The sequence below is a fragment of the Megalops cyprinoides genome, chromosome 9 (assembly GCF_013368585.1).
Source record: "Megalops cyprinoides isolate fMegCyp1 chromosome 9, fMegCyp1.pri, whole genome shotgun sequence".
Taxonomy (NCBI): Eukaryota; Metazoa; Chordata; class Actinopteri; order Elopiformes; family Megalopidae; genus Megalops; species Megalops cyprinoides.
The window spans coordinates 21,718,927-21,736,697 of record NC_050591.1 but is presented as its reverse complement, the minus strand read 5'-3'; the positions used below and the strand labels follow the sequence as shown (position 1 = coordinate 21,736,697).

The window sequence follows — 17,771 nt, the reverse complement described above, 5'->3', positions numbered from 1 at the left end:
ATGCTCATTCTGGGTTAACAGTAACTTGTGTTTTTCACCGTACCCTCCCCTACATGTACCACAGCGTTGCCCTATTTAAGTTAACCATTGTCTCTCCCCCTGTCAACAAACAACAGAAACGGTGATAAAAGAAATGAGTTCACTCTTTATTTTAGGGGCCTATTTGTACTCATAAAAAGTTAATAAATACATGCATTTACATACACACTTTAATGAAGGAGATAATATTTTGTAAGTAAATAATAAACAGTGAGCAGGCACCAGCTAGATATTAAGCTTTTAAACATATATTTATCACACATTTTAATGTTAGTGTATTGCAAATCAGCCCATAAAATTCAGTGTGACCAAAAACAGTAATACTAAAATTATGTTAGAATTCGTATCTCACTACATTGATTTCTCACAGTCAAATGAGTCATTGTCACACAGTTACAGAAATTGCAGGGGCAGTCCAGAGACCTCTTTGTATCATAAATTTAGGTACAGTGCATTTGTAACTAGAGCAGCGGCAGGTTTTCTTCCTGGAAGGGATTTTGAGATTGTTGCAACCCCTGTGTCTGAATGCCGAATACCCGGTCACTTTAGTCAAAATCCTTCTGTATAAATGAGGGAGTAACCTAGTTAGCTCTGGTCTGGATAATGATGATGAGGATGAGGATGTTTCAGCTATAGATCAACAAGCCCCTCCCCCTTTAACAAATCCATGTCACAGTGAAAGTAGCTGAGAGAGGAAGGAGACTCATGATTGTAAAGCTGCTGACACAGATGTATAGATAGACGTGCAGTCTCCTTCTGATGCACTGAATTTAAGCTTGTGATAGTACTCCATCAGATAAGTGTACCTTGAGAAATGGGGACCAGAAGGGTTGAAGGGACATTGAGTTGCTTTATACCTGTCCTATACAACACACAAAACACTAAAAGGCCGAATGAATTCAAGAATATGAAGATTATAAAAAATGAACATAATAATGATGAAACCTTTTCTGAGAATAATAGAATAGGATTAGTATTAGTGAATACATGGAATAGGTTGCCAGGTCATGCAGTTGAGGCAGAGACCCTTGCTGTGTTCAAGTCTAGACTTGATGCAGTTCTGGATACTCTTTACTTAAGAAATGGCGAGCTTAGCTGGGCCGAATGGCCTGTTCTCGTCATCATATGTTCTTATGTTCTTCTTATGTTCTTATGATATAATGTAATAGCATCATTGATACTGGACCAGTGAAATTAATATCAGTTGGGATGGTTCTTTGTGTGCCTGTGACATCAAAACCCCCTTACAGTGCAGCTTCTCCTGACTCAGAAGATTCATGTGAACATGCACTTTAACCTTCACTTGGGCTTCACTCAGCACTCGCATTGGGAAGTTGCAGAAATCACGGGTTGCCTCTTTTGGGAAAAACGTTTCTAAGTAAAAAAAATGCAATGAAAGTTTCCGTTTGGGGGATACGAGGACAGCATGACACTGTAATGACCTCAGATGGTGACAAACTGACTTGCAATTTAATTTAAGAATAATTTAAATTGGTATTTAAATTAAAGGTAAGGTAAGATGGTAATTTAAGAAACTCAGACCTGTAAAAGCATAAAAATTCCTAGTATGTACTTGCTGTGGAATATGTTTCACAATAAAAGTAATTTTAGAAATTATTCACAATATTATGTTTATTAAGTTATTATTTTTTCAGCATATGTTTTCATATGTATTGTGCTTTTTGGTGAGCATGTATCAGCAGGGACTCTTTCACTGCTAGAAGTGGACAGTAGAAAGGCAGCAGCTTCTCAAAAAACTATGAATTCATGCTGGCTGAGCTATATGTGGTTTTGGCAGGAAATTTTGACAGTGTGGTTTGCCAGCTGTGCTTTTTGAGTGACTATAACATCCATCTGACAGTGGTCAGAAGTATTATGTTTGTATACATTATTCACACAGCAGATGTCCTTATTCAGGAAGATTGATAATGCATCAATTGTTTTATTTTTTCACTTTTTACATCATAATTAATAGAGCTACAACAATGAATGATGTGCATCACAGTGACAAATCTGTGTATGTATGACATCATATTCCACAGTTCTCCATCAGTCTCTATGGGAGGGCATTATTGCACTTTTAATAAGATGACATGGATCATCCTCCTAACCCAGTCAGCCAACGTGCAATGTTAAAGTGATTCTTACACATTAGAATCTAGTAACAACCTCACAGAAACCTTGTTAGAATGTGATGTGTTGGCTGGGACCTGGCTTTGAGTCAAACTGGTTGAGGGGAAGCTCAGGGCACAGGAAAAGAAGTACAGAAACACAATGACATGAATACCATTCTCCAAACAGCGATCTACCTTTCTTTTAGTATGTCCTCTGATTAGACTTAGACCATTCAGGGGAGAGACAGTGACCATTCTATCAGCAAATGTGAGATATCTTTTAGATATTTCTTTTGATAGTAACATGTATACCATTTTGTATGCATGTTCTTAGGGAGAGATGCTTTCTCTTCTATCCATAATAAGGTGATATGAGCTATTCTGCTTGTTTGCTCTGTGGAGAAATGTCTGCTGCTCTTTGAATTTCTTCTTCTGTGGTGAGATGCCTGCTATGCACTATGTTAGACATCTCTATTCGAGTGGAGGTCTCTGTGGGGGACTCCGGCCCACCCAGAGGGAGAGACTTACGTCTCAGGGTGGCAGTCAACTTCCTGCGGAACATCCTGCACAGGAAGATGTAGATGAATGGGTCAAAGCAGATGTTGGTGGCTGACAGCCAGAGTGTAGCCTCCTTGGCGATGTAGAGCTGGTTTTGCACCTGACAGGGGTTGATGTTGCGTGTCTGGGTGAGCGTGTAGGGCACACGGGCAAAGTGGAAAGGGGCAAAGCAGATGAAAAACACGGCCACCACAATGAACACCTTGGCCTTTGTCCGCCTGGTGGCAGCTCTGGATCTGCTGCGAGAGGCTTGGTAGGACTCGTACACCTTCCTGCTGATGAACGTGTAGCATACCACCATCAGTGCCAGTGTACCCCAGAACACCACCTGGCAGAAATAGTTGAACCCCTCGTGCCACTGCAGTCCTGCCGGGCCCTTCAGGGAGCTGCACCTCAGCTTTGGGGATGGAGTAGGCTCCCGGTCACTCAGAACCACATTTGGCAGGGCCAAGGAGCACATGATGACCCACATGGAGGCGCTCAGGCCCTGCCCGAAGCCGACCCTCTGCAGGAAGCACTTCCCGAAGGGGCGAACAATCTTCAGGTAGCGGTCCAGGCTGATGAGGCCCAGCAGCAGGATGCTGATATACATGGTGGTGTAGAACAGCACAGCGGAGTAGCGGCAGTAGAAGGCCTTGAGCCGCCAGGAGCCCACGCCCGCGTCGCTCAGCACCTTCACCAGCACGCTGAACGTCATGAGAAGATCAGCCACCACCACATTCTTCAGGTACACCACGAACGTGGACCTGCTGGGGATCTGGAAGAAGATCCAGGCGGCCAGGCAGTTGAGCACCAGGGCCACCAGGAAGAGGACGCTGTAGAGGCAGGGGAAGACCACTGACGTGATGCTCGTGTCCCGAACGCACTTGGTCAGGTTTGCCTGGCTTGAATTCATGCTCGCAGTGTCCCTTAAAAACAACCCCAAAACGAACAAAAACAAAAACAGACATTTAAAGATGTGGCGCCTCTTTCAGTAAAATACCTTAGGATCTGCACAAGGCTGGCCTGTGCGTCAGCCCCAAGTCAGCTACATTCCTGTTCGGACCCATCATGGAAAAGCAGGTGTTGTGCTATGGCAGGCCAGAGTCAGGTTTTACAGACTTGCGGAGGTCCTTTATTGGCATTGCTGATTGCACCTTATTAGTCAATAGGTCTGCTAACAAAGCAAAGATAAATCCGTTGGCAAAGGAAGGCTGATGCTAGCTTGAAAGTAAGCTATTCAGTATGTATATACTATATACTACGCCGTTGATACTGACATTGTTTTAATTATTCTGTTCTTTGGGTTTCTCATCCCTCTTTTTGACCAGAGAGTGTGTGAACATCAGTGTGAACAAAAAGGCCAAAGCGATCATGTGCACTGAATGCAATGTGTAAACCAACCAAACCATCTCACAACCAACACTTTATGTGTGTGAATGTGTGTGTGCCTGTTTGTGTGTGTGTGTGTCTGTTTATGTGTGTATGTGCCTGAGATTGATCACATTTTATGTGCCTGAGATTGATCACATTTTGTTCTGACAGTTCACTTGTGCTGTTGAGTTTAGGTGACTTTTTGCCAGACAAATTGCTGTTAAAAATACTGCGGAAAGAGCATTACCAAAACTGGAAAACCATGCTGCTTACACATGTGAATATTGTTTATGTAAAAGCTTCAAACTTTGCCTTCAGCTGTTTGTAACCTCAGTTTTGTATATCAAGCGAAGACAAATATATAAATCGAGATTTCAAATATTATTACTTCAGACATCGTATTTATTCAGCACCTTTAAATTTCCGCTGTGCATAACTGCCTATTGGAAAGGTATGGTAAACACATCAATAGAGTTTCTTCTATGGTTGTAATTCAGGTGAGATTTAGAGTGTGAATTTAGAGGTCAATTTACAAATGATATGAGCCTTGGAGGGCTGAGAGTTGCTTCTGTGGTTCCGTAATTCAATTAATCCATCTACAGTTCGTTGGTGACTTCAGTTTTGGATACTGAGTTCTTCCTCTGGATTCTCCATGCACCATTTTTGCTCAAGATCATTTTGACAGTATACAAAAAATCTTGAGCTCAGTCTATTGGCTTCAGAGCTATAGCTATGGCATCTTGAACTGAGAACCAGAATGGTATGGAGTGAGTTCCAAGTGAGGAATGTATTTTAGACAAATGTAAATATAAATAATACAAATACGTATGTATTTACATATGTAAATTAGGCATGTATGTATGTATTTAGGCATGCATTTACATATCTCTAGGCATGTACGTATGCATTTAAGCATGTATTTACATATCTCTATGAATTTACATAGGTATGTATTTACATAGCAGTGTACAAAATAGTTGTAAGAAGGTGTAAGAAAAATCTATCTATCATCAAACGTATTTATATCACATCTATTCATATTTCATATTTTGATGTTTACATTTCAATTTGAAACAATTTGGATCAAAACACATTTTCTAAATTATCAGGAGAAACTCACCAGCACTTGTGAGGAGAAGTGAAAAGTCCTGCTCAGCATTTCATTCCCTGACAGATCAAACAAACTGTAGTGACAGTGCCTATCCTCATTTTCTGAGCTTCCTGTCTTGTCACACTGACTCTTGTCACAGATCCTCCCTGCTCTGCTTCCTGCTCAAACGCTGAACTAAATTCTGCTTGATCCTGTGTTTGTTTTTAAGTTGCAATAACTTAAATGGGCAAAAATATGTGACCGTTCAAGACCCAGCATAAATTTTCTCTCTCATTGGGCAGGGTTTGTTATGTTATGCAGTGCACCTGAATTCAGCTAAAGCATAAACACACACATAAGAGCTCAGAGCAAAAACAGTAAGAAAATTAGCATGCAGTAAGGAGACCATGACAATATTCTCAGGCTGCTGCATGTCTATCAAATTTTCACTCAGTGTGATATCAAGGAAGTAATGTCTGATTCTTATCTTTGAAACAATTTATACAAGAACAATATAAATAATGTAGAAATGTAGGTTTCTCACAGTGTGAGAGATTATCAATCCTGTCAGATGTCAGGTGAAACAGAGAGATTCCTGTGATGGAAACATCTGGGAAACTGAGGTTTCGTTCATCTGTTTAGTGATGTCATCATCTTCCTGGAGGAAAGAGAGTGAGAAAGAGGGAGAGGGTTTGTGTGTACATGTGTCAGAGAGAGAAAGTATGTGTTTGTATATATTTACACATACACAAAGAGCATGTGTGAGAATGTGTGTGTGTGTTTGTCTGTCTGTGTGTGAATGAGTGTGCGCTTGTAGCACATTCTCTTTGTGTATGTATAAATGAACACATAAAATAATAATGTAATTACATACATACGCAAAGAGAATGTGTGAGAATGTATGTGTGTGTGTGCGTGTGTGCGTGTGTGCGTGTGTGCGCGTGTGCGCGTGTGCGCGTGTGTGTGTGTGTGTGTGTGTATGTGCGTGCGTGTGTGTGAGTGCGTGTCTGTGTGTCTGTGAGTGTGTGCATGTAGTACATACAATGTGTGTGTATTTGTATGTGAGTATGTAGGTGCGGTGTGGTATCTGTAAGTTCCACCACACTTCTGTGGCAGGCTGCATTTTCCTCCCGCTCATTTGTTCTGTCTGTGCATGCTGATAAAAACGTGCAGAGTTGCAGACTTATGGGGCTTCATGCTGGAGCCTGGTATTCATAGGCAGCTTCGCTCTGCTGTCTGGTCAAACTTTTGGGGGTCACATGCCTGTGACACGTTGCTGTTTGGTTGACATTCCAGGTTCTTTGAATCAAACCTCAAAGTAGATGACAGGAACTAGGACTATGCCATTGCTGTCACAAAGTAAACTGACTTGCTAATTACTGATAGCATGAACAAGCTACCTAGCAAACTAACCAAGACACAAATAGTTTCTTCTCAGCTGAGATTGTAGTCTACAAGTTGTTATTGATGGGGGGTTGGGGGGGGGGGGGGTTCAAGGCGCTGTCTTTGCACAGCATCACAGATATGCTTGGTCAAAAGTCTGCATAGTCTCTTCCAAGAACTTGAAAGGGAGGTCAGGAAAAGGAAGTGACGTACACCATGTATCTCTGTCCAACACACTGAGCAAAAGTGGAAGAAGGCAATGACATTGACACGCAGTACACAGAGACATGAGTGCATTTATTATAACATAAACTTTAAGCCAACTAATGCCAAACATGATAGGTGTTGTTTAAAATGTACAATATGAATATGAACATGAACATGCACAACTGCATTCTGTATCATGGCAAATGGTGTGGCTATTTCTATCCATCCCTGCCAGCACCATTTAATGAAATTATTTCATTAAATGGTTATTAATATAAGTTACAGTATTCCTCTTATGCATATAAATTATCAATTGCAAATCATTTGGGCAAGGGGAAACTATTGGGCAAGGGGAACTATTTACTTGATGTTTACTTGGTATTTAGCATTATTAAAAGAAGTAAGAAGCTTAAGACATTGAAAATCTTTCAGCTAAATATCATACTGACTTAGCCAGTGTTGCTCTGTGGTTGGGCACAGCAGGAAGTTGCATGTGTCTTGGCCCTGTCTGTGGCAGGGCTAGATCTCTGGTCTGGCTGTGTAGGCTAAAGTAGGACACAGCTGGATCCCCTACTGTTCAACAGTGGTTGGTGCAGGGCTGGTGCTATGGGGGTGCTTAGGGGTGCATTGTACCCCCCAAATGGACCTCAGTGCACCCCCCTTTGTCTCCTTATATTCCGGAGTCTACATAGTATTTATTACATTTTTTTGTGAGATATGATGTTGTGTCCAAACTGGGAAATCTGTTCGTTGTAGTGCAGAGAGGGAAATAGTTTAGCTCAAAGACATTCCAAATGTCAGCTTCACTACTCTGTAGTAACAAAATATACCAATATACATAAACACAAGCAGAAATGAATCATTTTCTTTGTTTTACCTGTTTAACTCATGGGTTTCCCCATCCCCCAGTAATATTTGTCACTAGCTGCTTTTTCTGGTACTTATCTAAAACTTTCTGTGTTAATTTTGGTGATTTTGGCTGATGTAGCCTAACTCTGAAACAGGCTGATGAAATTTTAACTGATGTAGCTTTACTCTGCAACAGGTTCTGCAACTTGCCTCTGCCTAGGCTGAAGATGATGACATTTCCGTTCAGCTTCTGCACGACCTTGTTTAAACCACCCACGTGTGTCTTAAAACCATGGATAAAACCTCCAGGCGTGAGCAGTAAAACAAACACACAGACAAAGTGAAGGCACTGAACCTTCAATTTCATTAAGGGATATGTGTTAATGAAATGAATTAGCTTCTCACGTGGGCACATCGAAACCTAAACTGTTACATAAAGTTTGAACTGGGCCATAAAGTATGAACATGCTTTAAGTAATTTGCTAATATGAGGTATGTTTTATGTAATGTGTTAAAAATATATCAGGGTTAGCCAATGCATTAAACATTACAGCTATTCATAGATGTTGTGTAACGCTAGTCATTTTCAGGACCTGTAGGAAGGACCTGTTTGAAAGAACCTACTTTGAGCTTAGGTTTATTTACATATATTTTTAATTCCATAAACATTTCATTGTCACTTATTATCACAAATGAGTGTGTATTCAGAGACTTTCATTGGCTACTGACAAAACTGACTGATTGGTTACTGACAAAACTAATCAATTAGCTTGTATACAAGATTAAGACAATAATACACCACAGTACAACTTAGCCACTGCAACAATATTTTGAAAAATAATGTCAAAAGTAGAAATTTTTTGAGGGGTGCAGTGCTGGCCTTTACATTTATATTTGCATTTATTCATTTTGCAGATGCTTTTATCCAAAGTGACTTACAAGTGGGGCAGAGTACAACACAAGCAAAAAAACCATATAAGGAGTCAACAAGGTAGTTACAAGGTAGGTACCTTTAGTTACATTCAGGTCATCTCCCCCTGTCCTCCAACAGGCATTACCCATGATGTACATCCTACAGTGAGGTCTCATTACTGCTTGAGACAAACACAGGAGAAAGAGTTCTACATATCCATGTTTCAAGCACTTTCTCTCTGAAGGACCTGCAGAGGAAAAAGTAGATGAGAGGGTCCAGGCAGATGTTGGTGGATGAGAGCCACAGGAGGACCTTTTTAGTGACTCTTAGTGCTGCCTCCTTGCAGCTGTCTGTCCTGTCCATCTGGAACAGGGTGTAGGGAATCCGTAAGGCATGGTACGGGAAGAAACAGATGAGGAACACAGCCAAAATGATGAACACTCGTGCTTTGGTTTTGTGTGACACGCCATCCTTGTTGCACTTTGAGTTTCTGTATGACTGGAGAATCGTCCTTGTGATGCAGATATAGCAGAATATGATCAGAATGCACACCACACAGAACATCACTATGCAGCCGTAAGTCACACCCTTATGGAGTTTCTTCCCTGCATCACCCTTCTGTGACATGCAGTACTCAGAGGTTATGTTGATGAGTGGCCTGTTTGTGAGGACCATGGTTGGCAGACCAGTTGCGCAGAACAACATAATCCAGAGAGAGGTGGACAACACTCTGCTAAAGGTCAGGTTCTGACAGAAGAATCTCCTGGAAGACCTCACAATCTTGAGATAGCGGTCCAGGCTAATGACTCCCATTAGCAGGATGCTGATGTACATTGAAAAGTAGAAAAGCACCGTTGAGTAGCGGCAGGCGAATGCCTTCAGCCAGACTGGGGCCTTGTGCAGGTCACTGGTGGCCTTCAGCGGGATGCACAGAGTCATGAGGAGGTCAGCAGCGACCAGATTCTTCAGGTACACTGTGAATGTGGATTTTTCCGGCAGACGCAGGGAGATCCAGGCTGCCATCCCATTTAACAAAAGACCAGGTAAAAACAACAGGAAGTAGAGACAGGGCATGGCCATGTCAACAATCCTCTCATTGATGCTACAGTTGGTATTACCTGCAGATAAGGAAGAAAAGAACATTGAAGCCACTTCAAAACGTCAATCCACAACAGACATTGTGCAAATAAAATGTATTATCATTACTTTAGATGTAAGCAAAACGGTGAGCCAAAATGGACTGTTCTCATCATTAAGGTCTATGGTCTTGCAGCTAGCAGTTTTTGTGGTTTGCACATGTTACACTCAGTGTAAAAGAGATTTTGATATGTACATGTCAGGTGATTGTATGTTGAAGGGGAAGTTGTTGGGAACATTTATATAGAAAATAATAGAAAAACAAAACAAAAAAAAGAATATGTTTTAACAAATGAGTAGTTAGTCCGCCTGTTGTCTTCAGAGCAGCCTAAATCATTCTTGGAATGCTATTATACGTGTTTTGAACTGTTTCTAGTGGAATACTGGACCATTCCTTCAGAACGAAGCCTTCGGAGAAGTGAAGGAGGTGGAAACCTATTCCACACTCTTTAAACATACTTTAAAAGTTCAGTGATGGAAAACTTTCGACCTCAGCCCAAAGTTCATGATACCAGTCTTGAATCCTTTCAGCAGTGTGTATGATGTGTTATCATCTTGGAATGTGAAAACATCTTGAGGAAATAATTTTTGCACCATAGGGTGCATCTGCTTACCTAAAATGGTTTCATATTCCTTCGCTGTAATTCTACCAAACAGTAATAATCAGCCCCAATGACTCCCACAAGATGGGATATACTACAAACAGATCAAACACCATGTTTAGCAGTTGTGAACTGGCAATGTAGGTTTAGAGCTTCCTTTGGCTTTCTCCAAACATACACCCATCCAGATGTAGGAAAAAGAGTAAAATACAATGATGATTTCTTCCACTGCTCAAAAGTCTAGGTTTTGTGGTCATTATATAAGGTTATGTGATGTTGTGCATTACCTTTGGTTGCAGGTGGTTTCAGAATAAATATCAGCTTTGTGAAACTCACAATTTTGTTGACACTAGGTGACAGCGGTATGAACTCAGTTCTGTGGTAATTTTTGAGCACATAATTTTGTGATAATTTCATGGTTTTTAGCAACTAACCTTTCTGGTGTCTTTTCTTGTTGGTAAGCTTAGACTTGCAACTACTGTTCCTCTTTCCTTATGCAGTTTTTCCTTGTTTGGTATATGCTGTTATGATTTCCTACTCTTTTCCCCTTGACACAATTAATAATTTTGCCATTTCTGTAACTGATGCACCTGCAATTCAGGTACCACCTATTGGACCCCTTTCAAAATCTGTTAGACCTCTCATGTTGCTTTAGAAACTCACATATAAAAGAATTGATTTTAAAATATCTTCTATAGCAGAAACATATGGGTAATTACTATTGACATCAAAATGAAACACATATAAACTTCTTTTTAATTGCAATTTAGTTACTTTAAACTATGTGTCCTTTTCCTTTGGGGGTTCATTGTTCCATTGTTTTATCTACCCCCTGTATGTACGTTGTCTCACATACCACCAAGTTGAAACTGAAAGCAATCATTTGCATCAATTTTTTCTGGAAAGTTTCTGGAAAATAAGCATTTGCATTTTTTTCATTTCTTTTGTAAGAGATTTTGGAAACCAATAATCCCAGTTTTTGTTTGTATTATGACACCTGTGACAATGATGCGACAATGATGGGAGAGGAATGGAAAAGTGTCATGTCAAGGAAATATCAGATTAGTATAATAAAGCAGTGCAATAAGCATCTAAAACAGCATTTTAAAACAAAAACCTTAATGAAGCACTTACTCATTTCGGAGCCTGACGAATGAGTGATTCACCTGTTACTGCTGTTCTGCTTTCTGAACATCTTACACAAGAGTTATAAATGTCTACTTCCTTGAATGCAGAGGATGTTTTGTCAGTGACATGCTTGTTATCAGATCTGACAAATTTACATATATTGAAACTTCGTGGCATGGTTTAACAGTACAGACCAGTGTGGTTTGGAGAAGAAGAGACAGCAGATATTATTGGACTTTCATTTGGCAGTTAGAGATCTTGACAAGTCACGCTCTGACCTGGAATTAAAACCCATCTAAAATTTATTGATAAACAGTCTCACAGTGTTCGGTGAAACAAAGCTGCAGCCTAATCATGCATCTGCTCTGCCAAAGAAAGTTTAGGAAATTGTTATTTATTGACATAATGGTAGCAACATCAATGTTTTCATATTTTCAAAATGTCATTTTTGTTTTGCCTTCATCAGGATTTAGATTCTCTTGCCAAATGTGATTGGCTTCACCACAGAACCCTACCTTATATTGATTACATCAAGGCAAAGCATACAACAATAACAATTCTTATTTTGGAGTGCATTTCCACTTTGACTGCAAAAGAGTCGCTAATTATATTAGCTGGTATTTCATTTAACTCATTATTTGAACCATTTTGAACCTCAATAACAGTCCTTAGAAGATTACAAGAAGATAGTGGGGTGTTCCATGTTATAAAAACGTGGCCAAGTTTGTTTTCATTTTTCATGTTATATCCCAGTATCGGCCATAACAAATAAACAATATAATATAAGACGCAATATAGATTAGATTAATTAAGAAGCAATATAATATAAACCCCCATATTAGTATCAGTTTGGTGCTCTTACTGTTAATCAGGGGAAACTTGGCCCGTTTCCTGGCTCTGCAGTTGAGAAACATTAAACAGCAGCGCAGAGATAAAAACGCAAGTCATCATTCGAGAAGTACAGAGTGATAACTTCTCTTTATCGCGGTCAGCCTGCAGCAGAGACAGTGGAGAGTTACAGCTTACACAAGTTTTAACTTTCTTCTCTTTCTTAATTCCTGTCTCTCTCATATTGATGAATCCTCTTCCCTCTGATCCATTTCGATGCTTTTTTGAATGAGTGAGTGGATCTCTGTTGTCCATCACCCAAAATACACATGATGTCAGTGTAGTATAGGAGTTTGGGGAGTTGACCAGAGGGTTTATAGGTTCAGCATCCAGGAAGGTCATTGCTTTAATACCCCTGAGAAAGGTAATTAACTCATAAGGGAGAAACTCATTAGAGGAGAGTCTAATTACATGAAGTGAGTCTTCAAAGACGCTTTCTTTTTTCATATTGTACATGTACTTACATTTCAGTTGTGTCAGAGTTAAGAGTGAAAGGGTAAACCTTTTTGTGCACATGCAGGAGAAGGTTTAGAAATGGTAGTTTATCTAAATGGTATTCTTTGACTGTACATGTATATAGGGACAGGAACAACCCGGACAAGGAGCTCTGAGGCTACAGTGCTATCTCTTACACTCCATCACTTGGCTAACATGTAAAATATAAAAAATCTCTATTTTTAACTGTACAGGGATTGTAAATTGGGATATCCTTATTCTTCTCATTTTTAATGAAAGGAGATCAGCTTACCTGGTTAAAGCTGTAATACTTGCAGGGCTCCAGCCAGTCAGATTTCCAAAGTTCACCCCTGCCTCAGAGTTTGCTACTTCATGAATTTGTTTGGAACTTTTCTTGGCCAGCAGGGGTAGTAGTGGTTCTTCAGGAGAGCTGTGTCTACACACTCTGCCACTGTCCATCTCAGTAAGATACTGCAGACATGCCATGACCACTTAGTGCAACACTTCTTTAATGTTGCCTTCTTTTTTCTTTTTTATTTTTTATCTTGATTTAAAGGTGTTTGATAGCATGATCACCTAAAACAAACCTCTCTTACATAGAGCTGGTCTGGAGTGCAATGTAACACTTGCCTTGGTCAGTTTCAAAGCTGACACCAGAGATGTAGCTGATTGTGTTTTTGCATGCAGTGCGGTAAAGGTCCATGCTGCATCATGCTTTGCTTAACAAATTGTAACATCAGGGCAGATAGCAAAACATCAGATGTATGGACACAGAGTAACCATAACTACAACAAAAAAGCACTGAGATGAAAGCTGGATTAAATAAGCACAGCAGTAAAACAGTGGCAGTGGGTGAGCTGGACACAGGGGAAGCCAGAACACTACCTTTAAATCTATCATTACTTTCAACCTGTCACTTTCAATTCACAGAATAATCAACACCAATTGTGTTATTAGAATAAATGATTATGCTCACAAAACACCGCAGATTGTCTGAAATTTGCACGCTATTGCGAAAGCTACAGCATGAGATTGTTTTATTGAATTATTTGTTTTATTGTTCGTCAAGGAGGATAAAGGGAAACAGGTTGAAAGTAATGATAAATTTAAAGGTAATGTTTGGGCTTCCCCTGTTTCCAGCTTCCCCTTGTGGCTTCCCCTGTTTCCAGCTCATCCGCCGCCACTGCAGTCAAAAACATTTTACATAGTAATTATCCTTAAGATCAACATACAATCATCATACTACACTGAATTTAGAGCCTAACACTGATGTATAAGATAAAAATTACCATTAGCAAGTCATGTTTAGATGGTATGTTAGCATATTTACAATGTTGTCTAAGAGATCTGTCACTTGTGTGCTTATACTTCCCCCTAGTGGTAGAATACAATTATGCTAAAATTATGAAAAAAAACGGACAGTTCTTGTTAGCTTCCTGCCAAGGCAAGACCGGTACCAGGTAAAAATACAGAGTGGTGCAATTGGGGGGTGGGGGGGGGGACAAAAAGTCATAAATGCTATGTAGACATCGGGATATAAGGATACAGGGGGTGCACTGAGGTCCATCTGGAGGTGCCTAAGCAACCCCATGGTGCTGGGCTTGGATTAATTAAATAACAAGTCTTTAATTGAAATTGTTAAGAGAAAATCTGTGACATCTGTCTGCTGCTTCTCCCACAAGCTGGGTGGACCCCCATTCCAAAGACACTGAAAATTTATATTGAAAAAGAAATTGTTTTCTTTCTGATAAAGAAAATCTCTAACTTCTCAGGTGCAACTGAGGTCTTGAGGTCTGTGTTTCACTGAGAGTACCTAAAGGGACATATCACAGCACTCAGTGACTGAGAACTGAGCCCTCTACCGTGGAGAGGAGGACATCTCTACCGGACTGCTGCTTGTGTCCATAAAAGCCCGCTTCCTGTGCAGCGCCCAGCAGCGCCTGGGGGACAGGTGAAGGGTACTGAAGAGGGATGTCCTGAAGGACTTGCAGAGGAAGAAGTAGATGAGTGGATCCAGGAGGGAATTGATGGAGGACAGCCAGAGCGTGCTCTCCTTTAGCTGAAACAGGAAGAGCTTGAGCCCACAGTCGAACATGTCCCGGGTCTGGCTCATGGTGTAGGGCACGCGGGCGAAGTGGAAGGGCACGAAGCAGATAAAGAACACAGCCAGCACCAGGAAGACGTTCCCCCTCACCCTCTTCTTCCTCGGTCCTGTCCTTCTGCCACGCTCCACCTGGGTGCGGGACAGTGAGCTGTATAGCTCTTTAGTGATGAGGGTGTAGCACAGCACCACAGTGACCAGGTTTCCCCAAAAGATGATCTGGCACACGTAGTTGACCACCTCGTGCCACGTGAGCCCCAGGTCAGTTTTTAGGTCACTACACTTGAAGTTGGGGGATGTGGGGGCAAGGCTGGTTAGGATCATGTTGGGGAGGCAGAGGGCGAACAGGGAGCCCCAGATGGCCCCTGAGAGGAGCTTGCGTTGGGTCAGGCCAGTGGCGTTGGTGCCAGTGAAGGGCCGGAGGGTCTTGCGACAGCGGTCCACACTGATGAGGCCAAAGAAGAGGATGCTGATGTACATGGTGAGGTAGAATACCACAGAGGAGATGCGGCAGACGAAGACTCTCAGCGGTGTGGATGCCAAGTTGGAGTCTGAGAGAATCTTGAAGGGGAATGTAAGAGTCATCAGCACATCAGCTACCACAATGTTCTTCAGGTAGATGATGAAGTGGGACTTGCTTGGGATGTTGAAGAAGACCCACATGGCCAGGCTGTTGAGCGATAGTGCCAGGAGGAAGAGCAGAGAGTAGAGCACTGGGAATACCACTGTCTTTAGCACGTTGTCACGGGAACACCCCTCACCTGTTTGGTTGTGACTGGCCAGGGTCTGATTGACTAGGACCACAGAACATTCCGTAATGTTGTTCATCCTGTGTGCTGTCTGCCTGGAGGCAATAGGGTAAAATGAAATGAACAGAGGTGTTCTGCATGCCTAAAGAAGCTATAGTTAGATCGCTCAGGCAACACAGTGCTGACTCAGAATGGCACTGTACATTCTGCTCCATTTGGCATTGCTTACTAATTGCATTGTGTTTGTTCTCATTCACTGAAGCAACTGATATGCACACATAACATTTCTGTACACAGGCGTATTAAAAAGAGTGATGGCACTCTTGGCAGTGGGAAGAGCTCCACATGAGGTTGTGGCCTCATGGTTTTATCAAAGGGGGCTAAGCATCTGTCTCCAGAAGTTATGTGACACACAGGTGTGCATATATTTTGATACACAGAATGTATTTAAAGTACCAACAGAAACTATATCTTCATCTAGTTTGGGGTTTCAAGATTAAGCTGAGGTGTTGCTTCAAAAGCCCCTTTTGCAGAGCTTACTTTTTAAATGTTTTTCCCATTCAGTCAGCCTGTTGGGACTCGCATTGTATGTTAGGCCTGTATCACCTTCTTCTTCACTTATGCAGGCGCACTGAGGTAAAATTAATGCAAACCTCCAATATGCATGCCGTCACATGCCTCTTTTCCCACTAAAAGCCTGACAATTCATCACAAAGAGGTGTGCACCAATTGGAGGATGGGCACTACTCCATTGATGTCATCTTTGCAGCTCACAGGGGCCTGATGAATCACAAGGTGCCTGAGAGCTGTGAGACAAGGAAATTTTGGCTGACCTATCCACCCCTACCCCCTGTTGCTGTGGGCTCCCGCTCATTGTTGCATGATGAACAGTCAACCTGCAGTTAAGGCAATGCTTTTTCATCAGTGGCAGAAATAATCTGAGACAACACAGACATGCACGCACACAAACAAACACAAACACGAAAGAGGAAGGCGTCTTTTAAAATCCCCTTTTAAAAGAGAGAACTCAGAGCATGATTTATAATGTTTCAGAACTGAAATGCGATGTGTTTCAGAAACAAATTTTATAACAGGGCATTCACAAGATATGTTCTACAGAGCATGCCAATTATTTCACCGTGGCATCCTATAGTGAATTGGCTTGTAAATTGGATTGTATTCATCTACTGAGCTTCAGAACATTTTATAAAATTCCCATTTAACATTTGTCAGGACAGCTATAGCAATTGCTACAGATTATGCTCTTCTTTCTCCCTCAAAAAAAAAAAAAAAAACAACAGTAAGTGAGTGCTCAATTAGAAGCCACCAGAGGACATAGATCAGGACAAGGGCACAGACTCCTGTTCTGCTTCCCACATCACAATCCACTGGGTATAGCAGCCATGACTGTGGTGAATATGGTATTCATCCACACAGGAAACAACAGGGTTATGTTTAGAACTGCTAAATGTTGGTGTGATGTCCCACGTTGTAGCCAGAAGTGAGGGAGAAGCCACAATTTGTCACTCTCAGGGTGTCTGAATATTCCTGGAGTTACAACAAACAACTGTTGAGTAGTCACTCTGACAGCTCTGAGACCTGGTCCAGATAACTTACCTTGCCCCCGTGTGGGTGATGCAGAGATTCGAAAGCTGGTGCTGGTGTTGGTTCTAGGAAGTTTGTGGGCAGGTAGACAGGCCAGTTCTGTATAAACATGCAGAAACTCTTCAGAGTGAATCTGAGAAGACATGAAACAACATTTCTTTCTCCTTTGCAACTGGGCAGCTCTGTAAGGAGCAGAGGGCAATGGCTGATCTGGGAGGAGATTGAGGAGGGTGGTGACCTCTCTTCTGCTTTCTGTTTCCTGCCTTCCAGAGTGAAACTTCAGCCATTTCAATAATATTACAAAACTGTAACAATGAAGAGAGACTCTTAAAATCCTCGGTTTTCCTCAGTGGCTTGTATTTGTTTTGCATAACAGTTGTAATGAAGGCAAATACTCTCAACACTACAGTGCAAACTCTCCACTCTCCAGCTACAAATGCCTCTTTTTTAATCAGATTTGACAATTACAGCTTGCAAAAGCATACACCAAAAAAATAAACAAAAAAAAAAAAACAAATTATTAACCAGCTGTTACGCTGATGATTCATACTAAAAATAAATGCAACTCTGATAAATATTGATGTCAAATCATTAATAAA

At 41.2% G+C, this 17,771-nt stretch overlaps 3 protein-coding genes across 3 annotated transcripts; all 3 read right to left on the bottom strand.

Annotated features, from left to right (window-relative positions):
* Positions 1-2,529: 2,529 nt before the first annotated feature.
* On the bottom strand, positions 2,530-5,251 carry LOC118783665 (P2Y purinoceptor 13-like). Its single transcript, XM_036537617.1, has 2 exons — positions 5,185-5,251; positions 2,530-3,619 (listed from the first exon to the last, which is right to left on the bottom strand). The coding sequence occupies exon 2, from the start codon at positions 3,604-3,606 to the stop codon at positions 2,530-2,532; it is 1,077 nt and encodes a 358-aa protein (XP_036393510.1). The 5' UTR covers positions 3,607-3,619; positions 5,185-5,251.
* Positions 5,252-8,665: 3,414 nt separating this feature from the next.
* On the bottom strand, positions 8,666-11,421 carry LOC118783664 (P2Y purinoceptor 13-like). The gene is made up of 2 exons (XM_036537616.1): positions 11,380-11,421; positions 8,666-9,624 (listed from the first exon to the last, which is right to left on the bottom strand). Exons 1-2 carry the CDS (start codon positions 11,381-11,383, stop codon positions 8,666-8,668), a joined length of 963 nt encoding a protein of 320 aa, XP_036393509.1. The 5' UTR covers positions 11,384-11,421.
* Positions 11,422-14,575: 3,154 nt separating this feature from the next.
* p2ry12 (purinergic receptor P2Y12) lies at positions 14,576-17,326 on the bottom strand. The gene is made up of 3 exons (XM_036537615.1): positions 17,185-17,326; positions 15,580-15,662; positions 14,576-15,488 (listed from the first exon to the last, which is right to left on the bottom strand). Exons 1-3 carry the CDS (start codon positions 17,281-17,283, stop codon positions 14,576-14,578), a joined length of 1,095 nt encoding a protein of 364 aa, XP_036393508.1. The 5' UTR covers positions 17,284-17,326.
* Positions 17,327-17,771: the final 445 nt, after the last annotated feature.